The following is a 26,057-nucleotide window of genomic DNA, read 5'->3' as shown; positions in this document are numbered from 1 at the left end:
TGTCGACAGACTCGTAGACCAGCTCGTTCCGAGCGCAGCTCGTCATGGTGTCGAACAGCGCTGTCCACCCGCCTTTGCACTTGACGTACAAAGGGGGGACAGGCCGCGACTCGTCTTCTCTGGAGTTCCTTGCACGGTCGGCAGACTCAGTGAGTTGCACAACCGAAGGACCCTTCGTAGCGGCAGGTTTCCCTTGCGCACGCTTCTTTCCCATGCTGCGAGGCGCGGAACACGACAATTTGCACGCGTCGTCAAAACAACGCACGACAATTTGCTCTCCGCAGCGCCCACAGCACAGAAAACCTCTTCACGAGCTCTCAACGGCCGAGTAAGCGAAGCGCGCAACACCAGCGATGCGCTCACCTCGCCAGCTCAGGCCGCCTTCCCTGAGCTCCCGAGGGCGGGCGGCCGATTTAAATCCCCTCACCCCGCGGGCCGCTCTCTTCGCCGTCCGCGCCCGCGCGCCGGCGGTCGCGAAGACGTGGCCGTCGGAATCTGTCGTAGCGTCGATGCGCACCTGACGATGGCGACATGTGTGATCGCCGTCAGTGGGAAGAGGAGTGGCTGGCAGTCGGTGAAAATAAACTGCGTCTGGTCAAGGCCACCACGCGGCCATGGCGTACGTCCTACCAGTCATGCAGGCGGGATGAGGTTCTCCTCACTCGCCTCCGCATCGGGCACAGTCCCTTCACGCATGGCTTTTTACTCCGGCGGGAGGACCCCCCAATCTGCAGTGCTTGTGGCGTCCAGATTACTGTCCGCCACATTTTACTTGACTGTCCTTTATTCTCTGACCAGAGGGCGGTGGTTTCCTTGCCACCGGATTTGCCGTCTATTTTGCAAGACGACGCAACGACTGTGGTTAAGGTCTTACGGTTTTGTGTCCAGTCCGATTTGTTGCCTCGGATTTTAGGGAGAGGATTTTAATGTGCTGCTGGGTGACCGGCTCACCTAGATTTTGGGTAAGATGTCCGCCAGTCACGATTACCTCCTTGTTTCCCTTCGGTTTCTGTCGTCCCTTCCGTGTGATTCCTTTCCTTTTTTAGTGCGTTCCTTCTCCTCTTGTTTCGCCTTTCTATGTGAGGATTTGGAACTGCATCAGGTCTGTGTCTTTTAGCCGTTCTCCTTGTTCGCTGTCCGTCTTAGTCCCTTCACTGCATGTGTTCCTGTTTTTATGCGTTTGGGCGCTGATGACCACGCTGTTTAGCGCCCGTAAACCTCAAACACACACACACACACACACACACACACACACGAAATATTGTGCCCGTTGGACACTATGAACCGGCAGTATACCCGTGGACTGTTCGAGCGACAAATACGCCGGGAGAAACTGAACAATCACATCAAACAGTTTTGTTTCTATACCTGGGCGGAATGGGAAGAGTGTGGAATGACAAAGAGTGACTGAAAAACGTGTCGAACGAGTGCGAGTCTTTCACGCTTAGCCCCAAGAAATATCACTGCGGAAAGTTTATGGGCCTTTCTTTTTCGGTGAATCAACTGTAACTGATGTTTCTTGTCTTGATGTGGTACAGGTATGACCCGTGCCCCAGTGGAAAGACGCTGAACAACACATCTTTATGTGGGAGCAAGGCGGTGAGCCGCCTCACTGGCGTAACTCAGCACGCGACTGGTCAAGGGGCTCCGGAACGCCCTATACTTGCAATGTTAAAATAACGCTTATAAATTACATCTTTGCTCACAAAGTATTTGAGGTAGGAAGTTGAACTTTTTACAGATTATTTATTGGAATATGGGCTACAACTTAACACAGGGATTTTACAAAATTTTAGTTCACTTATTGAAGATGATTTTTTTTTCAATTGTAATGAAAATTCACAACATTGTTTTGCAATTTTTTATTTATATATTCAAAAATATACAGTTTTTTGGAAAAAGGCTTTGTTAAATTATGCAGAAGGTACTGTGTAACATTTGCTGAAAGTTTGAAACAAATATGTTTGGAAGAACCGTAGAAAACATGTAATTAGTATGAGAAAATAAAAGTTTTGGGAATCGAGCGACAAAGATTGGATTAACTTTTTAGTGCATTCCAGGTCCATAGGATGGATTATCTTCATCCTCTGCAAACTCCTCCTCCAGCTTCCTCTTGTTCCTCCTCCTGTTTACTCTTGCTTGTATTTCTAGACTCTTTACAGCCCTGCCTGCAGCCCGAAGGCGTTCCTTGTCTAAAGCAAGCATCGCTCGTACCATGTTAGAACCTATCTTCATTCCCATATTTCTAAATACCTTTGGCTTTCCAACATTTCTCCTTTTCTTAAAAGCCTTCAGAGGATTTCTAATAACTTTACTTTTACTCATTATTATACTTCAACAAAACAGAGACTCAAGAAACAGAATTAATTACGAATATTTTCGAGATAACGACAGAGTAAATAAACATGAAACAATCGACAATCACACCAGCGATATATATTGAACCATCACAGGTTAGCCACAACACATACTTCATCTCACATCACTAAAATGTACCTGATGAACACGGACGTTAATAATAACACCATTTGACAGCAGTTTAACAGCACCACGGTGGGTCACGCCCATGTAGAACACATTTCAAAAAAAATTAAAAATAGTTGTAGTCTTCGGAATTGAATAAATTATATATCTATTAAAAGGTAATAGTCTGCAGATTCAGAAAACGCAAAAAAGTAAAAATTGAACTTTTCATGATTTTGAGCCTTTCCGGAGCCCCTTAAACGACATTGCATCCGACTGGTGGATTGGGCGCAAGGGGTCGCTAGACACAGCACTTTATGCGTCATCTCCACGTTCACACACGCTCTAACACCATCGTGCGTATGTGCCTCCGATACCAGCTGACCTACCCGACTTTAGAAACCGTGTTATTGCAACAGTTACTCCTGACACATTGATCAAGGTTTCGGAACAACTCGCCTATCCACTCGATGTGTGATCCGTGTTCACACTGGCAAGGGGAGGCCGCCAATTGTGAAATTCAGATTCGATTCATACTGCGCATAATAAAAGCTCATGGCCAGAGGTGTAATGTGGCAAAGCACCAAGATGCACTTCTCAGCCGTTGTCGAGAAAATCGACAGTTAAAAGAAACCGTTCCGGTGAAATACTCTCTTCGGCGCAGCGGTAAGCGCTCAGGTTCGTAATCCGAAGGTCGCCGCATCGAATCTCGCGCCATGAACCTTTTTTTTTGTTTTTTTACTCGGCAATAAAAAAAATGGCTCTCAGCACTATGGGACTTAACATCTATGGTCATCAGTCCCCTAGAACTTAGAACTACTTAAACCTAACTAACTTAGGGACATCACACAACACCCAGCCATCACGAGGCAGAGAAAATCCCTGACCCCGCCGGGAATCGAACCCGGGAACCCGGGCGTGGGAAGCGAGAACGCTACCGCACGACCACGAGATGCAGGCTCGGCAATCAGTTGCAACAATTATGCATATAATAAGTTGTTGAAAGTCGTTTGTCGTGGAAAAACTGGCGACTTCGAACATCATTATGTTTTCCGCAAACAAAGTTGTATTTCACAAATGTTATTAATTGTCTTGATAACGTTAACCACGTATAGTTAACGGAAGACGTAGAAACGATATTCCGAAACGAATACGTACAGCGTAAGTCAAACGTTCGAATTACAATAGAGACCCCACGAACACAAATTTGCTGTGGCAGGTATGAAATATAAACTCCGTTACTCGCTCGTTACACTTGAAGCACAGATGTTGAATGGGCCGAAACGAGCCACCGCATAACAGCGTAGTTGCCTGCTAACTTCGAAAGAAGGTAGATGCGGTCCCTAGCGCAACTTATGACATCGTCGAAAATCAGTGCGGACGTGAGAGCTTTGGTACACCCTGTTAAACAAACGGAAAAATGGAGGCGGTACAATTGGAGAGCGATCCGCCTTCTTCAACATGCATAAGCAATTCATTAATAGTTTATATATATATATATATATATATATATATATATATATATATATATATATATATATATATATATATATATATTACAAAAAACTAATAATAAAAAAGTGTTGCATGGCGCAAGATTCGATCCGGCGAACTTCGGATTACGAACACGAGCGCTTACCGCTTCGCCACGACGCGGTAGAAAATTATTAATCGTAGAGAGTATTTCACCACAACGGTTTCTTTTTACTGTCGATTTTCTCGACAACGGCTGAGAAGTGCATCTTGGTGCTTTGCCACATTACACCTCTGGCCATGAGCTTTTATTATGCGCAGTATGAATCGAATCTGAGTTTCACAATAGGCGGCCTCCCCTTGTGAATAACTGTGAGAAGAACTGTGTTGCTCTTTCATTTGGTGTATTATGTATAATTGTAAGGTGCATGTAATATGTGCTACAAAGCCTTAAAACCCGTATATTCATTTTGAAACACCCTGTACTTACGTAAAATGGAGCACACATACTAGATAGTATTCCACCTCCCTCTTCTCTCATCCAATCAGAGCCCAGTATTAACATGAAAGAGCCAACTGCAGTGAAGCTCCATCTGGACTTTGCTCAAAACTGTGCAAACTACCTGAATTACTAAAATATATATATATACTGGGTGAGTCACCTAACGTTACCGCTGGATATATTTCATAAACCACATCAAATACTGACGAACCGATTCCACAGACCGAACGTGAGGAGAGGGGCTAGTGTAATTGGTTAATACAAACCATACAAAAATGCACGGAAGTATGTTTTTTTAACACAAACCTACGTTTTTTTAAATGGAACCCCGTTAGTTTTGTTAGCACATATGAACATATAAACAAATACGTAATCAGTGCCGTTTGTTGCATTGTAAAATGTTAATTACATCCGGAGATATTGTAACCTGAAGTTGACGCTTGAGTACCACAAAATGGTTCAAATGGCTCTGAGCACTATGGGACTCAACTGCTGAGGTTATTAGTCCCCTAGAACTTAGAACTAGTTAAACCTAACTAACCTAAGGACATCACAAACATCCATGCCCGAGGCAGGATTCGAACCTGCGACCGTAGCGGTCTTGCGGTTCCAGACTGCAGCGCCTTTAACCGCACGGCCACTTCGGCCGGCTGAGTACCACACCTCCGCTGTTCGATCGTGTGTATCGGAGAGCACTGGAACATACATCGCGTTTCTACAGAATAATCTGCCAACGTTGCTCGAAAATGTGCCACTGGAAACGCGTCGACGTATGTGGTATCAGCATGATGGTGCACCTGCACATTCCGCAATTAACACTAGGCTGACCCTTGACAGGATGTTCGACGGGCGTTTCATAGGACGTGGAGGACGCATAAATTGGCCAGCCCGTTCTCCTGATCTTACACCTCTGGGCTTCTTTCTGTGGGGTACGTTAAAGGAGGATGTCTACCGTGATGTGCCTACAACCCCAGAGGATATGAAACAACGTATTGTGGCAGCCTGCGGCGACATTACACCAGATGTACTGCGGCGTGTACAACATTCATTACGCCAGAGATTGCAATTGTGTGCAGCAAATGATGGCCACCACATTGAACATCTATTGGCCTGACATGTCGGGACACACTCTATTGCACTCCTCATGGTAATGTACATGTGCGTCAGTGAAAAAGACCAATAAAAAGGTGTTAGCATGTGGACGTAATGTGCTGTTCCAGTCTCTTCTGTACCTAAGGTCCATCACCGTTCCCTTTGGATCCCTACGTAATTCGGTGCTCTCCGATACACACGATCGAACAGCGGAGGAGTGGTACTCAAGCGTCAACTTTAGGTTACAATATCTCCGGATGTAATTAATATTTTACAATGCAACAAACGGCACTGATTACGTATTTGTTTATATGTTCAGATGTGCTAACAAAACTAACGTGGTTCCATTTAAAAAACCGTAGGTTTGTTTTAAAAAACGTACTTCCGTGCATTTTTGTATGGTTTGTATTAAACAATTACACTAGCCCCTCTCCTCACGTTCGGTCTGTGGAATCGGTTCGTCAGTATTTGATGTGGTTTACGAAATATATCCAGCGGTAACGTTAGGTGACTCACCCTATATATACAGGGTGTTTCAAAAATGAACGGTATATTTGAAACGGCAATAAAAACTAAACGAGCAGCGATAGAAATACACCGTTTGTTGCAATATGCTTGGGACAACAGTACATTTTCAGGCGGACAAACTTTCGAAATTACAGTAGTTACAATTTTCAACATATATATATATATATATATATATATATATATATATATATATATATATATATATATAGCGCACACCTCCGTCTCCTCTCCACCAGTCACAGCCCAGCATTTTTACTAGAGTGTTGCTCCATGTGGGCTGTGGACGAAAGTAAAAAATTCCGAAAATGCTATCAGCCATGTGCGTTTTCAACTTCTCGCTGCGTAATGAATAATCCATTAAATTTCGGGCATGCAACCGCGCAAATAAAATTTCCTCCACTGATATTTCGGCCGCGTATCGTCCGGCCATCCTCAGAGTGAGTCACAAGACAGACGACAAGATGCCAAGCGCGGCCTTCTATGCTCCACCGCGGCGGTACTGCGCATGCGGGTCTCAGATGCTGGTCGGCGGCATAGACATACGCTTACACACGCGTCGCCTGTGACGAAGGCGTACACACATTCGATTCGCTTATCGATGTATGATCGGCGGCGGTGACACCATGACGACTTTCTGCAGTTTAATTACCCCAACAGCCGGATTCCACGCTTTGCCATTATATCTATTTATTACATTATTAGCTAATCTAATTTCTTTCTTGAAGACAGATACCCAAAAAGAAGAGGTGGATGTTAAAATCTTCACATGAATGTAATTCATGGAATGCCCTGTATCAGTACAATGTTCTGGCTGTGATAAGCGTGTGTATCTTCGATGTTCTACTCATCTCTCATGAACGGTGCGTGTTGTTTGACCTATGTACGACTTCTCACAATTTCCGGAAGGAATCTGATACACACCCGCTTTACGAAGCTGTAAATCGTCATTCACAGAGCCGAGTAAAGCTGCAATCTTCGTGGGGGCCGGAAGATCACCTTATCACAGTGTTTCTCAAGAATACCGCCTATCCTCGAGGAAAGAGCAGCCACATAGGGCAAAAACGCACTAGATCTGAAGGATTACCATCTTCTTCCCCATCACATACATGCTTTTTAGGTTTTGCATCGAATGCTCTACGAATTTCTTGCGGAGAAAATCCATTCGATTTAAAAATGCTCTTGAGGTATTTGAGCTCTTCTTGCAAATTGTCTTTATCGGATATATAGTGCGCCCGATGCACTAAGGTCTGTGAAGGGTGATGGCAGCTACTGGCATGAACATATAGATTTATCTGCGTTGCTTTCCGATATACGGCATGTCCTAATGTGCCATCACTTTTACGGCTAACGACAACATCCAAAAAGGGGAGGCAGCCGTCTTTTTCTATTTTCATAGTAAATTTAATGCCAACATGGATGGAATTCAAATGCTCAAGAAATCGATGTAATTCATCCATTCCATGGGGCCATACCACGAATGTGTCGTCCTCGTACCTCCAGAAGACCGTAGGTTTAAAACTTGCTGAGTCCATTACCTTGTCCTCGAAGTCTTCCATGAATAAATTAGCTACCAGAGGGGAGAGGGGGCTTCCCATGGCAACACCATCAATCTGTTCATAAAATTCACCATTAAATTGAAAATAAGATGATAAAAGCACATATATATGACGGTAGTATCTTTTCCCGAAAGAACAGTTACCGTGGATGACCATGCAGCTTTGCTAGAAATGAAATGATAATTAAATAGACACCCTAGCTGCAAGCAGGCGTTGATACACTTCATTGGGGACATGTTGAAAATGTGTGCCCCGACCGGGACTCGAACCCGTGATCTCCTGCTTACATGGCAGACGCTCTATCCATCTGAGCCACCGCGGGCACAGAGGATAGTGCGTCTGCAGGGACTTATCCCTTGCACGCTCCCCGTGAGATCCACATTCCCACTACGAATGTAGTGTTGTGGACATGTTGGGAATGTGGATCTCACGGGGAGCGTGCAAGGGATAAGTCCCTGCAGACGCACTATCCTCTGTGCCCGCGGTGGCTCAGATGGATAGAGCGTCTGCCATGTAAGCAGGAGATCACAGGTTCGAGTCCCGGTCGGGGCACACATTTTCAACATGTCCCCAATGAAGTGTATCAACGCCTGCTTGCAGCTAGGGTGTCTATTTAATTATCATTTCATAAAAGCTCATGTTCAATCTCTTATCGGCCAACATTTTGATAAGAACATTACGGCCTTATTTGAACATTTTAATGGATTGCTATCAGCTATGTTTTCATTACTAACGTCCAAAAAATTGCTTACGCATCGTCTCAGTAGTCACATCCTCCATCGCCGCATGTGTGACTATCAGCAGTACAATCAACCTGCTTTTCAGCCAGTAGACATTATTGACTAACTTAGCTAAACACAGAACAAGGTGACATATTTCCCATGAATTTAAAATTTTTTAAAATCCGATGTCAATGAAAGAACGTAAGAAATAATGCAGTTTCCATGAATGGTTTGGAAGCGGCGATAAAAATGTGAAGAGAGAGCACAGTTAAAAAACACTTGAGAAACTTTTGAAGAACACTAAACACTTGGAAAACACTGAACAGAAGAGACATTGACCGTTAAAAGCAGTGCACTGTGCACTTTCACCAAAACTGGAAAAGGACCTTCCATGGGATGGTAGATCGTTGATGAAATGTGGTTATGTAACAAGACGGAAAAGTGGTGGTGATGGGGACTGGTATGAGGTGGTGATGCGCTAGGTGTGGCTGTGGCGAACAAGGAGAGAGGGGCAGCTGGCGTTCGGATCTATAAATCTGAAAGAAGAGTGGGGTGGTGAGCGACAGAGAATGGCGAAAGGATGAGGTGTGGTGAGGCAACAGGACGATGCGGGAGCCCTCAGATAGTTGGATGGGGCAGGGTGGATCCAGAGTTGGTAGGTTGGGTATATGTCGGGGCAGAGTTCATCGCGTCGGAGACGGAGATGGTTGAAATTTTCGTTGGTTCAAATGGCTCTGAGCACTATGGGACTTAACATCTATGGGCATCAGTCGCCTAGAACTTAGAACTACTTAAACCTAACCTAAGGACAGAACACAACATCCAGCCATCACGAGGCAGAGAAAATCCCTGACCCCGGAAATTTCTTTGGGAGAGGACGACAGGGGAGGGGGGGGGGGGTGGAGGTGGAGGGGGGGGGGGATGAGCGGGATGTGTAGGTAGGCGAGCAGCAGCCCACTGGGACTGGAAAGCAGAGGGGACAGGTCGGGATTGCTGGAGTAGAGTTTACACACGGTGTAGGTTATTCGGAGTTGTTCGACGTGAGTGAGGAGAGGTAGGTGTTTTATGGGTTTGTAAAGAACCTTGTGAGGGAAGGTAAGCGGATGGCGAAAGCAAGTCTCAAAACATGGTGTTCAAGGATATGGAGGCACTTATAGAGTTTCGGTGGTGTCGAGATCCGTGCAGCATTTGTGTAGCAAAGGATGGGCCGAATGAAGGATTTGTACAGGGTGTTACAAAAAGTTACGGCCAAACTTTCAGGAAACATTCCTCACACACAAAGAAAGAAAATATGTTATGTGGACATGTGTCCGGAAACGCTTACTTTCCATGTTAGAGCTCATTTTATTACTTCTCTTCAAATCACATTAATCATGGAATGGAAACACACAGCAACAGAACGTACCAGCGTGACTTCAAACACTTTGTTACAGGAAATGTTCAAAATGTCCTCCGTTAGTCAGGATACATGCATCCACCCTCCGTCGCACGGAATCCCTGATGCGCTGATGCAGCCCTGGAGAATGGCGTATTGTATCACAGCCGTCCACAATACGAGCACGAAGAGTACATTTGGTACCGGGGTTGCGTAGACGAGAGCTTTCAAATGTCCCCGTAAATGAAAGTCAAGAGGGTTGAGGTCAGGAGAGCGTGGGAGCCACGGAATTGGTCCGCCTCTACCAATCCGTCGGTCACCGAATCTGTTGTTGAGAAGCGTACGAACACTTCGACTGATATGTGCAGGAGCTCCATCGTGCATGAACCACACGTTGTGTCGTACTTGTAAAGGCACACGTCCTAGCAGCATAGGTAGAGTATCGCGTATGAAATCATGATAACGTGCTCCATTGAGCGTAGGTGTAAGAACATACTGACGAAACTAAAATGAGCTCTAACATGGAAATTAAGCGTTTCCGGACACATGTCCACATAACATATTTTCTTTCTTTGTGTGTGAGGAATGTTTCCTGAAAGTTTGGCCGTACCTTTTTGTAACACCCTGTATATGTGAAGGACAGTGGACGGATGTAGTCACCACGTTCGGCCAATGAGTAGAGTTAATCTGCTGTGGCCTTCCTATTCAATAGTGAGTGCCGCTCGAAAGATCGGCCGAGGTAGTTAAGTCTGATAGTTAGCTGGATAGGGCGCTCAGAAATGGCGAGATACAAGTTGTGAAGTGGAAGGTGTTGGTGTTGCGTCCTATAATTATTCCCTGGGTTTTGGAGGGGTTAGTCTTAAGAAGCCTTTGGTTACACCAGGAGGTAAACTGGCTGAGGTGGAGGAATCGTTGGGGCTTCTGGAACATAGGGCAGAGTGTGTGGAATGTGGTATCATTAGCATACTGAAGAAGGTGGTTCACATCAGTAAGTTTCATTCGAAGTCAAATATCGTTCACTGTGGAGTGCTGGAACGAGTACATAAGTATTTTGTATAAATAATCAAAAACTAACATGTGTTTATCAAATATAAATAACAAATTAGGAATATGTAGTAGTCGAAAATGAATTTTACCTTAAATACTATTCGGTGAAAACGCGAAATATAAGTGACTGCTGTTTTATACCTTACTTTGTTACTGTCACAAAGAAATGGCCCTACTGTTAAAGAAACATCGGATGTTAGATCTCTGTACGACGGGTTGCTCTCACTGTCGGCGAAAGGTATGTGCACTGGTAAAAACGTTTAAAACACCATCTATGGAGCGCACTTCGATTAAGACACAACAGAGCATTGAAGTAATTCTTGTCCACATCTATGAAACGTCTGCAAAATACGTCGGCAGCATAAGAAGTGCGATGTTTACGTCAATTATCAGAATGTTCACATCTAGTTTTTTCGACATGTATCCGTGTATAAAACATGACTGTCAACTCTGAAGTATGTGTCGCGAGAGGCGAGAGTGAAGATAATGTGTTAGTAGGAAAATATAAACGACAACAGTTGTTGCAAATGATTGGGAACAAATTGAGGTTAAGTGCAAAACGTAGTACGTCTGAAATTAATTATTTTACTTCAATGGCTGTAAAGTGCCACAATACTCTAAAATGCGCGAGCAATGCAAGAAAATGTAATATTCATGTTGTAACAGTAACAACATACACAAAGTGGGTTCAGTATGACAATGTTTTCTGTGGCCACCTAACGTCTTCTCCATAACTACTGCAGGAGGGGAGCGAAGATAATCCATCACAAGAAAAAATACAGTCGATGGAAACTATTACACAAAGTGCTGCCGCATTGAGAACTATGGCTCGGAGGAACAAGTAATCAACTACATCTACATCTACATTTATACTCCGCAAGCCACCCAACGGTGTGTGGTGGAAGGCACTTTAGGTGCCACTGTCATTGCCTCCGTTTCCTGATCCAGTCTCGGGAAGAACGACTGCCGGAAAGCCTCCGTGCGCGCTCGAATCTCTCTAATTTTACATTCGTGATCTCCTCGGGAGGTATAAGTAGGGGGAAGCAATATATTTGATACCTCATCCAGAAACGCACCCTCTCGAAACCTGGCGAGCAAGCTACACCGCGATGCAGAGCGCCTCTCTTGCAGAGTCTGCCACTCGAGTTTGCTAAACATCTCCGTAACGCTATCACGCTTAGCAAATAAACCTGTGACGAAACGCGCCGCTCTTCTTTGGATCTTCTCTGTCTCCTCTGTCAACCCGACCTGGTACGGATCCCACACTGATGAGCAATACTCAAGTATAGGTCGAACGAGTATTTTGTAAGCCACCTCCTTTGTTGATGGACTACATTTTCTAAGGACTCTCCTAATGAATCTCAACCTGGCACCCGCCTTACCAACAATTAATTTTATATGATCATTCCACTTCAAATCGTTCCGTACGCATACTCCCAGATATTTTACAGAAGTAATTGCTACCAGTGTTTCTTCCGCTATCATATAATCGTACAATGAAGGATCCTTCGTTCTATGTATTCGCATTTCGGTGCAATTTTCTAATGCTGCAACTTCTCTGTATACTACAGCATCATCCCCGAAAAGCCGCATGGAACTTCCGACACTATCTACTAGGTCAACCTCCGACACTATCTACTAGCAACATCTACTAGCAACATCTCCAGCAACATCTAATAAAATTACTATAGTACACATGACACGCTTCTTAGGGAAGGAAGGAGGGAAAGAAGGTAGAAGGTGTTCGATTTTGGGGAAGGAATAAGGTGTTTCATTACGATGCATCACTTCGCAGCGGAACGACATGCATTGTCTACACGTACGACCACAGGCGGTGACAGTGGGAGATGTAAAATGTTGAGAGACAGTTACAGGGTCGACACCTGGAAAGCAAATACACTCCTGGAAATTGAAATAAGAACACCGTGAATTCATTGTCCCAGGAAGGGGAAACTTTATTGACACATTCCTGGGGTCAGATACATCACATGATCACACTGACAGAACCACAGGCACATAGACACAGGCAACAGAGCATGAACAATGTCGGCACTAGTACAGTGTATATCCACCTTTCGCAGCAATGCAGGCTGCTATTCTCCCATGGAGACGATCGTAGAGATGCTGGATGTAGTCCTGTGGAACGGCTTGCCATGCCATTTCCACCTGGCGCCTCAGTTGGACCAGCGTTCGTGCTGGACGTGCAGACCGCGTGAGACGACGCTTCATCCAGTCCCAAACATGCTCAATGGGGGACAGATCCGGAGATCTTGCTGGCCAGGGTAGTTGACTTACACCTTCTAGAGCACGTTGGGTGGCACGGGATACATGCGGACGTGCATTGTCCTGTTGGAACAGCAAGTTCCCTTGCCGGTCTAGGAATGGTACAACGATGGGTTCGATGACGGTTTGGATGTACCGTGCACTATTCAGTGTCCCCTCGACGATCACCAGTGGTGTACGGCCAGTGTAGGAGATCGCTCCCCACACCATGATGCCGGGTGTTGGCCCTGTGTGCCTCGGTCGTATGCAGTCCTGATTGTGGCGCTCACCTGCACAGCGCCAAACACGCATACGACCATCATTGGCACCAAGGCAGAAGCGACTCTCATCGCTGAAGACGACACGTCTCCATTCGTCGCTCCATTCACGCCTGTCGCGACACCACTGGAGTCGGGCTGCACGATGTTGGGGCGTGAGCGGAAGACGGCCTAACGGTGTGCGGGACCGTAGCCCAGCTTCACGGAGACGGTTGCGAATGGTCCTCGCCGACACCCCAGGAGCAACAGTGTCCCAATTTGCTGGGAAGTGGCGGTGCGGTCCCCTACGGCACTGCGTAGGATCCTACGGTCTTGGCGTGCATCCGTGCGTCGCTGCGGTCCGGTCCCAGGTCGACGGGCACGTGCACCTTCCGCCGACCACTGGCGACAACATCGATGTACTGTGGAGACCCCACGCCCCACGTGTTGAGCAATTCGGCGGTACGTCCACCCGGCCTCCCGCATGCCCACTATACGCCCTCGCTCAAAGTCCGTCAACTGCACATACGGTTCACGTCCACGCTGTCGCGGCATGCTACCAGTGTTAAAGACTGCGATGGAGCTCCGTATGCCACGGCAAACTGGCTGACACTGACGGCGGCGGTGCACAAATGCTGCGCAGCTAGCGCCATTCGACGGCCAACACCGCGGTTCCTGGTGTGTCCGCTGTGCCGTGCGTGTGATCATTGCTTGTACAGCCCTCTCGCAGTGTCCGGAGCAAGTATGGTGGGTCTGACACACCGGTGTCAATGTGTTCTTTTTTCCGTTTCCAGGAGTGTACAATTATATACCATTTCTCACACTTTACACCAGATCTAAATTGTCTGTACTACTTATTAAAATACTCGCAGCGTGCTTACTGGAGCTACTAACGAAAAAATATTTTGGGTAAGCGGCAGTCGTAAGAGCTACACAATTGCGTGAGTTCGAGGTCATCGGTGACACCTCCGGGATCACGTGATGGTGACATCTACACCTACATCTACATGACTACTCTGCAGTTCACATTTAAGTGCTTGGCAGAGGGTTCATCGAACCACAGTCATACTATCTCCCTACCATTCCACTCCCGAACAGCGCGCGGGAAAAACGAACACCTAAACCTTTCTGTTCGAGCTCTGATTTCTCTTATTTTATTTTGATGATCATTCCTACCTATGTAGGAGAAAGTTGGTGACTGAAATTTCGTAAATAGATCTCGCCGCGACGAAAAACGTCTTTGCTTTAATGACTTCCATTCCAACTCGCGTATCATATCTGCCACACTCTCTCCCCTATTACGTGATAATACAAAACGAGCTGCCCTTTCTTGCACCCTTTCGATGTCCTCCGTCAATCCCGAAGTGGTCACATTGAAGGTCATTTAAAGGTCAAAGTGGGCCAGGTAATCGGTAGACATACTGCTGAAAAATATCTACAGCTGTGTCAGTACAATGCAGGATGGGAATAAGAATGTATCACTAATTATTATAGCAATGTAAACGTGTTTGAGGGGCTCCGGAAAGGCTCAAAATCATGAAAAGTTCAATTTTTACTTTTTTGCGTTTTCTGAATCTGCGGACTATTACCTTTTAATAGATATATAATTTATTCAATTCCGAAGACTACAACTATTTTTAATTTTTTTTTTTTGAAATGTTTTCTACATGGGCGTGACCCACTGTGGCGCTGTTAAACTGCTGTCAAATGGTGTTATTATTAACGTCCGTGTTCATCAGGTACATTTTAGTGATGTGAGATAAAGTACGTGTTGTGGCTAACCTGTGATGGTTCAATATATATCGCTAGTGTGATTGTCGATTGTTTCATGTTTATTTACTCTGTCGTTATTTCGAAAATATTCGTAATTAATTCTGTTTCTTGAGTCTCTGTTTTGTTGAAGTATAATAATGCGTAAAAGTAAAGTTATTATAAATCCTCTGAAGGCTTTTAAGAAAAGGAGAAATGTTGGAAAGCCAAAAGTATTTAGAAATATGGGAATGAAGATAGGTTCTAACATGGTACGAACGATGCTTGCTTTAGAGAAGGAACGCCTTCGGGCTGCAGACAGGGCTGTAAAGAGTCTAGAAATACAAGCAAGAGTAAACAGGAGGAGGAACAAGAGGAAGCTGGAGGAGGAGTTTGCAGAGGATGAAGATAATCCATCCTATGGACCTGGAATGCACTAAAAAGTTAATCCAATCTTTGTCGCTCGATTCCCAAAACTTTTATTTTCTCATACTAATTACATGTTTTCTAAGGATCTTCCAAACATATTTGTTTCAAACTTTCAGTAAATGTTACACAGTACCTTCTGCATAATTTAACACAGCCTTTTTCCAAAAAAATGTATATTTTTGAATATATAAATAAAAAATTGCAAACAAATTTTGAGAATTTTCATTACAATTGAAAAAAAAATCATCTTTAATAACTGAACTAAAATTTTGTAAAATCCCTGTGTTAAGTTGTAGCCCATATTCCAAAAAAGTTCAACTTCCTACCTCAAATACTTTGTGGGAAAGATGTAATTTATAAGCGTTATTTTAACATTGCAAGTATAGGGCGTTCCGGAGCCCCTTAAGACTTCTACTGCTCCGATCAGTATTTCTCTCTAAAGCAATGCAAAGTCCGCGAGTGATTTGTGGTGCGGTGTGTGCCCGGACAGCATCCGAGGTGCTCGACAAAATGGACCCGTCGGCGGACCCCTGCGACGATTTCTACCAGTACGCGTGCGGCAACTACCTGCGGACCACCAACATCCCGGACGACAAGTCGAAGGTGAGCACCTTCTCGGCTCTCAACGACCGGCTGCTGGAGAAGCTGCGCGCCGCCATAGAGGAGGAGGACGCCCGAGAGGTCGTCCCCAGGAGCCTGCGGCTGGCCAGGAACCTCTACAGCGCCTGCATGAACAAGAGTGAGTACCCCACCAACAGATTATGAACAGAGTTTTCTGTTGCCAGAGTCCAAGCATCATGTTAATACTTTGCACTGGCTGCCCGGGTACGACAGTCACCTCCCATGTTTAAACATGAGTGAGCACTCGTCCCCACACTCCAGTTATCTGCTGCCGGACTTCGAGCAGAGAGCTTTGTCCAGAGGTTTATCACCTCGGAAAATCAAACTCTGACCACGAAACTTCGTGACGCTGCTAGTTATTCTCTACATATTCACCTCCTTCAGTGTCCGCCCCCGGTAGCTGAGTCGTCGGCGCGACAGAATGTCAGTCCTAAGGTCCCGGGTTCGATTCCCGGCTGGGTCGGAGATTTTTCCCCGCTCAGAGACTGGGTGTTGTTCTAATCATCATCATTTCATCCACATCGGAGTGCAAGTCGTCGAAGTGGCGTCAAATCGAAAGACTTGCACCCGGCGAACAGTCTACCCGACGGGAGGCCCTAGTCACACGAAATTTACATTTTTTACCTCCTTCAGTGTCTCCTTCAGTATGGCTGCCACGGGGGAGACATTCGTGATAAAAATCTGCATTTGGGGTCGAAAAGCAGGTCCTCTTTATCTTGGGAATCAATGCCACACAATGGTCTCCTCATTCGAGGAAGGAGGAAAAAACCATAGGGTTCGTCAGGAGAAAATAGGGTGTGAGGCAAAATTTGATATATAAAAAAAGCGGTATCTATGTCTGTGTCCTGTGCAAACTGAGCTGGCGTTTGTTTATGGACCGAGAACACACCTTTGACAGCTTCCTACATCATGACAGCCTTCTATAACTTCATAAGGGAATCCCCATACTATGCTCCTTTGTTACTTTGTCTCTTACCAGCGTAATCTACACTGAATAGCCAAAGGTACACCTGCGTAATATCATGCCGGCCGGGATGGCCGAGCGGTTCTAGGCGCTACAGTCTGGAACCGCGCGACCGCTACGATCGCAGGTATGAATCCTGCCTCGAGAATGGATGTGTGTGATGTCCTTAGGTTAGTTAGGTTTAAGTAGTTCTAAGCTCTAGGGGACTGATGACCACAGATGTTAAGTCCCATAGTGCTCAGAGCCATTTGAACCTAATATCTTCAACACCCCCTCCCCCTCGCCAGCAAGCAGAAAAGCCGCAACACGACGAGGCATGGACTCCACTAACGTATTAAGTAGTGCTGGAGGTAGCTGACACCACGAGTCCTGCAGGGCTGTCCATAAATCTGAAAGTACGAGGGAGTGGAGACCTCTTCTGAACAGCGTGTTGCAAGGCATCCCAGATATGCTCGTCTGGGGAGTTCAGTGGCCAGCAGAAGTGTCCCTGGAGCCACCCTGTAGCAATTCTGGACGAGTCTAGTGTCGCATTGTCCTGCTGAAATTTCCCAAGTCCGTCAGAATGCAAAATGGACACGAGTGGATGCAGGTGATCAGACAGGATGCTTACGTATGTGTCACCCGTCAGTGTCGTACCTAGACATATCCCATATCATTCTAACTGCACACATCCCACACCATTATGAAGACTCCACCAGCGTGAACAGTCATCTGCTGACATCCAGCATACACGAATTCGTGACGTTGTCTCCATACCTCTAGAAGTCCATCCACTTGATACAATTTGAAACGAGACTCGTCCGACCGGGCAACATGTTTCCAGTCGCCAACAGTCCAATATCAGTGTTGATGGGCCCAGGTGTCATGCAGTCATCGAGGGTACACGAATGGACCTTCGGCTCCGAAAGCCCATATCGATGATGTTTCGTTGAACACTTCACACGCTGTCACTTGTTGATGGCCCAGCAATGAAATCTGCAGCAATTTGCGGAAGGATTGCACTGCTGTCACGCTGAACGATTCTCTTCAGTCGTCATTGGTGCCATTCTTGGAGGATCTTTTTCCGGGCACACCAATATCAGAGATTTGATGTTTTACCAGATTCCTCATGTTCACGGTACACTCGTGAAATGGTCGTACAGGAAACTCCCCACTTCATCACTAACTCGTAGATACTGTGCCTCATTGCTCGTTCGCCGACTGTAACACCATGTTCAAACTCACTTAAATCTTGAAAACCTGCCATTGTAGATGGTGTGGTGCCACTCCATGGATTGCCATTCTGTTTCCTGTTCGAAGTGAAAAACCCACATTATGTCGCCTGTGAGGGTGTTTGACAAAAAAACACTCGAGCGGTCCCACACGGATGGTTCTTCATTGCTCTGCCTCCCATCAAGGGGGCGAGAATCCCAGTGAGTACAGACCTTCGAGTACCCCCCTGGTGGACGAGTGTGCCAGCACTACCGACAGCGGCCTTCAGTTGAGCAGCGAGATGTTTGATTGTGATCCGTCGATCACCTCGAATGAGAGTGTCCGCACGTTCCAACACTGCGTGAGTCACACCTGTGTGGGTCGGCTGGCATGCGGGAGATCCGGCAGGTTTGCACGACATCGTTGCGACGATGACAGTCGCCTCGCCCAACGACTCACCGTGCTTTTCTTCACTGCCAGATGTCTGCAGACGTAATGTGAGCACGTACGAATACATACAATGCTCTACTTTCCAGCAAAAGAAACACAGTGACAGCTCTCTGGTTGGAACGCACCTCCATTACAGACACCATTTTAAAGGCTACCAGGTATCGACCCACACAGAAACACCCATATTAGTACGTAGTGCAGCCTCCACAGGACGCAATGCAGGCGCTGACTCTGGCATCCAGTCGATCATATTGGGATATGTTATACCACGTCCGCTCGACCTGTTCACGCAGCTCTGTAAGAGTTGACAGTTGACCAGTCACTTCTTGACCCACTGTATCCCAACGTGCTCGATTGGAGACAAGTCTGGAGATGGTGCTGGCGAGGAAAGTTGCTGCATGTCCTGCAGAGCACGTTGAGTTCCACGAGTCCTGGGCGGGCGAGCATTATCCTGTTGGAACTACACATCATTTTCCTGTGGCAAGAACAGCAAAGGAACACGTCCAGCAACATTTTGCACGTACTGGGCACCGGTTACCGTCCCCTCCAGAAATACACCACTGGCCATTAAAATTGCTACACCAAGAAGAAATGCGGGTGATAAACAGGTATTCATTGGACAAATATATTATACTAGAACTAACATGATTACATTTTCATGCAATTTGGGTGCATAGATCCTGAGAAATGAGTACCCAGAACAACCACCTCTAGCAGTAATAACGGTCTTGTTACGCCTGGGCATTGAGTCAAACAGAGCTTGGCGTGTACAGGTACAGCTGCCCATGCAGCTTCAACATGATACCACAGTTAATTAGTGACTGGCGTATTGTGACCAGCCAGTTGCTCGGCCACCATTGACCAGACGTTTTCAATTGGTGAGAGATCTGGAGAATGTGCTGGCCAGGGCAGCAGTCAAACATTTTCTGTATCTAGAAAGGCCCGTACAGGACCTGCAACATGCGGTCGTGCATTATTTTACTGAAATGTAGGGTTTCGCAGGGATCGAATGGAGGGTAGAGTCACGGGTCGTAACACATCTGAAATGTAACGTCCACTGTTCAAAGTGCCGTCAATGCGAACAAGAGGTGACCGAGACGTGTAAGTAATGGCACCCCATACCATCACGCCAAGTGATACGCCAGTATGGCGATGACGAATACACGCTTCCAATGTGCGTTCACCGCGATGTCGCCAAACACGGATGCGACCATCATGATTCTGTAAACAGAACCTGGATTTATCAGAGAAAATGACGTTTTGCCATTCGTGCACCCAGGTTCGTCGTCGAGTACACCGTCGCAGGCGCTCCTGTCTGTTATGCAGCGACAAGGGTAACCTCAGCCACGGTCTCCGAGCTGATAGTCCGTGCTGCTGCAAACGTCGTCGAACTGTTCGTGCAGATAGTTGTTGTCTTGCAAACGTCCCCATCTGTTGACTCAGGGATCGAGACGTGGCTGCACGATCCGTTACAGCCGTGGGGATAAGATGCCCGTCATCTCGACTGCAAATGATACGAGGCCGTTGGGATCCAGCACGGCGTTCCGTATTACCCTCCTGAACCCACCGATTCCATATTCTGCTAACAGTCATTGGATCTCGACCAACGCGAGCATCAATGTCGCGATACGATAAACCGCAATCGCGATAGGCTACAATCCGACCTTTATCGAAGACGGAAACGTGATGGTACGCATTTCTCCTCCTTACACGGGCCATCACAACAACGTTTCACCAGGCAAGGCCGGTCAACTGCTGTTTGTATACGACAAATCGGTTGGAAACTTTCCTCATGTCAACACGTTGTAGGTGTCGCCATCGGCGCCAACCTTGTGTGAATGCTCTGAAAAGCTAATCATTTGCATATCAGAGCATCTTCTTCCTGTCGGTTGTATTTCGCGTCTGTAGCTCGTCATCTTCGTGGTGTAGCAATTTTAATGGCCAGTAGTGTACACTCTCCAGACCATAAGGCCTGGGGTTTGGCCAGTATTTCTCAGATGAATTCACTCCACGGGACAGCGTCAGACATGTCTACATCGTACATGCAAACTACCATCACTTGCATACAGCCAGAATCTGCTTTCATTGCTGAAGACCATGGTGCGCCATTCATTCTTCCAAGTGATCCTCTGACGGCACAAGTCTAGCTGTGTAAGTTGATGCTGTGGCGTGAGTGGAAGAAGAGCTAGAGCTGTGCGGGACTGTAGACCCACTGCTACGAGGGTCACTCCAAAAGAAATGGACACTACTTTTGTAAAAATACAGTTTTCATTCTGCATGTGTGAATGTTTTACAGTGTGTAGATACATCCTTCCCACTTGTTTTCCAACTTAGTTCAATCTGTTCCCGTGAGTGGCGCCATCACAGCATGTCTTCAAAATGGCTGCTACACTTGACGTTCGTCAGAAGCAATGTGCTGTCATACAATTCCTGTGCTGTAAAAACGAGACAGTGGGAAACATCCACAAGAGGTTGAAAGAGGTGTACGGAGATGCTGTTGTCGATCGCAGTAGTTAGTCGGTGGGCAAGCAGGTTACGTGATGAAAGAAGGCACGGCAATATTGAGGATTCTCCTCGCAGCGGCAGGCCTTGTACTGCACACACTCCAGACAGTGTGCAGAGAGTTAACGAATTGGTGACTGCTGACAGACGCATCGCAGTGAACGAATTGTCACGCTACGTTGGGATAGGGGAACGAAGTGTTCGCAAAATACTGAAAGTGTTGGCGTTAAAAAGGGTTTGTGGCAGGTGGGTTGCCAGGATGTTGACAGTGGCTCACAAAGAAACAAGAAAAACGGTAGGCAGCGAACTTTTGGAACAGTACCAGAATGGTGGAGATGAATTTCTTGGAAGAGTTGTGACAGGTGATGAAACATGGCTCCATCATTTTTCACCAGAGACGAAGAGGCAATCAATGGAGTGGCATCGTGCAAATTCACCCAAGAAAAAAAATTCAAAACCACACTTTCAGCTGGAAAAGTTATGGCTACGGTGTTTTTCGATTCCGAAGGACTCTTGCTTGTGGACATCGTGCCAAGTGGAATCACCATAAATTCTGATGCATATGTGGTGACACTGAAGAAATTTCAAGCTCGACTGCGGCCTGTTCGACCACATCGGCAAAAGCAGGATGTTTTGCTGTTGCACGACAATGCGCGGCCACATATCAGTCAAAAAACCAAGGAAACGATCACAAAACTTGGATGGATAACACTGGAACACCTGCCTTACAGTCCTGACCTGGCTCTTTGGGGAACTGAAAGACTCTCTTCACGGAACAAGGTTTGAAGATGATGACTCCCTTGTGCACGCTGCCAAACAGTGGTTCCAACAGGTTGGCCCAGAATTTTACCATGCGAGTATACAGGCGCTGGTTCCAAGATGACGTAAGGCAGTTGAGAGGGATGGAAATTATGTGGAGAAATTGAAATATAGTTCCTAAAGTATGTATCTACACACTGTAAAACTTTCAAACATGTAGAATAAAAGTTGGATTTAAAAAGAAAATAGTGTGCATTTCTTTTGGAGTGACCCTCGTAATAACCAGCCCGCAACAGTTCGTGTTCACACATCTGGGCTCTCAAGCCTTCTTATCTGTGCTCTGGTAGCTGTATATCTTGAAACTTCCCCTTTTAATAATTATGCAAGACTGTGCTTATACTGACACACAATATTTTGTTAGCGCAACGCAATCTGACTTTCAAAATTCCCTACAAAAGAATGTCCCTGACTAACATTAAACTATACCTTTCACAAATCACTTACCTCACAAAAATCTTCGCTGCTCAAGCTACTGCAATACAGCGAGCGCCACTACTGCCAGCTAAATAAAAGATTCAAACTATGGAAGGCACTAACTACTGATAGGGATAGTTAGCAAGTGAAAGATATTAATAGAGAACAAAGAATGTATTTACCTTGATATCATCATATATATAGCAGTTCATGACAAATTACAAAACTCCGCCATCTCTCTCCCCACATCCACCACTGCTGGCGGCTCACCTCCAACTGCCCAACGCTATGCGCTGTTCACAGCCAGCTGCCTAACACTACAATGGCGAGTATTACAACAATGCAAAGCAGCCACAGACTGCACACCGCACAGCCAGTGATTTTCTATACAGAGGTGGCGTTACCAATAAAAAAACCTAAACAGCCTACTTACATAGCCCCCATGCTCCCCACAAAAAATTTTACAAATTGGTTTGGGCAGTGCCCAAAACAGATTTGAAAAAAATTTTTCATAATTACAATAACAAAGAAATCAAATGCACACACTTATTGATACAATGTTGGTCAAAAGCTAAAATTTTCTCACAGTCCATAAAGACAGTCCTAATCGTTCATCACAGTAAAATATCAGTCTTTTTCTCAAAGTCTGAGCAGTAAAAGAAAATGCACACGGAAGTAGTGGATTTCCATGCAGTATTGAAGAAGTATTGTTGTCCTTCCAACGAAAAGACAGTGCTGACTCTACATGCAGACAGGTAATGGGCCACAACAGAGTAAACCCACAGCGGAGTCAGTCGAAATTTTGAAGAGTATTGGTGGGTAGGTCATCACAGAGCAGACCCACTGTAGTCCTGGTAGAGATTACGGTACTGGTGGGCCACCAGAGGCGCAGACCCACTGCAGTCCTTGTAGAGATAATGGTACTGGTGAGTCAGCAAAGACACAGACCCACTGAAGTCCTTGTAGAGATTATGGTACTGGTGGGCCACCAGAGGTGCAGACCCACTGCAGTCCTTGTAGAGATGGCCAGCAGCCATCTGTTGTGACTGTGCAGGTGCACAATCACCATTGAAGAGTCTTGCGGATAATATAGCAAGTCCATAACCACCACTTGTGCACTCACAAAGTTTTTGGAATTGTCCTTAGAACCAGCAATGCTGTTATCCAGTCCCTTGCTGAATTATTAACACACATGCAAACACTATCAGTCCCTACTTCTCACATATTGTCCATATACTATGACCAACAAAAACTTGTGCAGTGAAATGTAACTTACAAGTTGCTTAATTTGATGAACTGGTGTCAATTACAATTTTATAACATAAGAACACAATAACAAAGGTACAAAACACATCAGTAAAGAACATAACAATACAGATAACATTTGTGGTAATAGGGGCTTTACAAAAGAATAGAAATAGACATATACGTCAGTGTTACAGGAATTATGACATGAGTACATACATAAAAGATCAGAATAACTTTCGAAACATCAACTTCACACATGAGCATTGAAATAAAACAAAATAAATAATGTCTAAGCATATTTACAAGGTAAATAACATATTATTAATGCCAATTATATTTGAGGATAACAGTATTCCTCATCATAGTGAATGTAGCTTAGTATTAGAAGAAGAAAAAATTCTATGAAACTACACAGAGACAGGAAGAAAACAAATACACAAGGGTACACAAACACATAGTGGGATAACACAAAAGGAAAGGACAGGGTTTGTTTTACTGCAGTATTTTGCATGGAGATCTCCCTTCGTTCATCATTATTCCCAAAATTCCTATCTAAGCCTGTTTTCTGTATTCTGTTCACATCCTCTGTCAAAAATAGTTTTTCTCCACTGTACAGTATCCTTTTTTTTTGCCAAACCATTTTCTGATAGCTTCTCAATGCATTTCTTATAAATTCATCATAGTTAGTTTCTTATATAGTCTACCCCCTCTTAAGCTAACTTAAATCTACTGAGCTCAGATATATATACCAAGGGACGAGGCAATGCAGCATCACATAAAACAATTAATATAAACAGCAATGAAAAAAACGCAGATTTGCGAAGCAAGCAGCATTAAGAAATTAGCAAAGCAATTGTAATATTACAACTAATCTAAGGCAATGTGCAGCAAACAATAAAAATAAATCATTAGTAAAACTGGCTTAACAGAATAATACAAAGTCATATTCAATAACACTATGCCTGGCAAACAGCAGCAACTTACACCTAAACATGATATAGCTCAAGCAGAAAAAATATTACACTAAAAATGGCCATGTCTAATACCTATGTCACATCTTAACACTAGAGTGATGCATCACGAGAACTTACACTAGCAGATAAGTTACCAAATCGTAAAGAAATTGTTTATGCAATTCCTGTGAAGGGAAATGTCTTTTTATGCTCCCTCATTTTTTGGAAATATATCACAAAACTATTATTTACTGGATCTGGAGACAGAAAATATTTATATTAGTACATCTATAAAATTTTATTTTAACCAGTGCTGCAGTGCAGCTAGAAACTAGATATTAAACAAAATGAGTAAATAAATACATAAAGCAAGCCATATGGCATTTCTCTCAATTCTCGTAGATAGACACTTGTCCTAATCAGGTGTGCAGATGTAAGAATGTTTCCAAGCTATTATTAGCGTGTCGTATTTACGATGCTTTCTACAAACGAATGTCAATAGCGAGGATAATGGCCTCCCCCTTTTTTTTTTCTCTACCACCTGCACCACACACTAATGGCTTTTTCTCAAGGCGGCTGGCACACCTGGCCGCTTACAACGCATTACGTGCAGGTGGTCACTTAACTTTCGTACGGAAATATTTACGACACCAGTTTCCGCTACAGTGACAGTCTCATATAAAAATATTTCACAGGTCAAGAATTTGGGTTACAAATCTGTAGAAACAAAATCCTATAAATATAACAGCGTCCAAAAAATTTTCGCCAGCATTGTGATACATTCACGCATATACACACATTTCATAACTCTTAAAGTACGATTCTTAGTTTCCAACAACCTTTTTCACAAACCATAGTCCCTAACTTCTATTCATTATTCATATACATATAAACACGTAATCACATTCCTTATATAGCATCAGCTTATTGATCATAAACATACCGCAACAACATAATACACATAGTCGTCGTAAAAATAACATCATAACACCTCAGTCAACTCTCAAAATCGTCGTAGCTTCCTCCAATAATATCAAAACTTAAAAAAAATTCTCTGCTCATGTCAAAAGTGTCATCTACCTCAAATGTACTTTAAAATCATGCTCCCTTACCAAATATATCATTCAAAGCTCTCATAGTATCACAATGGTTCTGAAAAAATATGAACAGTTCACAAAGTACAAACAACATACAATTTCGTAAGTGTGAAGTTATCCAACTGTGTAATTGTGTAAACATCTGTCACTGACGTAGTAAAAAGAATGTTTATTTCTCTGTCAAATAATCAGATAGCTGTGTAATTTATGTGTTGGAGAAATATGGTACCGATGTGTAAAGTTGTATAAGCAAATACCATATTAGCTAGGGTTCCTTGTGGTTGCCACACACATGGTACACAAAGTAAGCGTGTACCCCCCTGAGGATTAATGTAATTATACC

General features: G+C 44.8%; 1 protein-coding gene across 2 annotated transcripts in view; it reads left to right on the top strand.

Annotated features, from left to right (window-relative positions):
* Nucleotides 1-26,057, top strand: part of LOC126213142 (neprilysin-2-like) — a 319,779-nt gene that overhangs the window by 155,706 nt on the left and 138,016 nt on the right. For both annotated transcript variants that reach the window (XM_049940760.1, XM_049940759.1), the window contains one exon: nt 15,946-16,194. In XM_049940760.1, coding sequence (XP_049796717.1) covers nt 15,946-16,194 — 249 coding nt within the window. The remainder of the gene's footprint in view (nt 1-15,945; nt 16,195-26,057) is intronic.

Source organism: Schistocerca nitens, chromosome 11 (assembly GCF_023898315.1).
Source record: "Schistocerca nitens isolate TAMUIC-IGC-003100 chromosome 11, iqSchNite1.1, whole genome shotgun sequence".
Classification (NCBI taxonomy): Eukaryota; Metazoa; Arthropoda; class Insecta; order Orthoptera; family Acrididae; genus Schistocerca; species Schistocerca nitens.
This window is presented reverse-complemented; position numbering and strand designations above follow the sequence as displayed.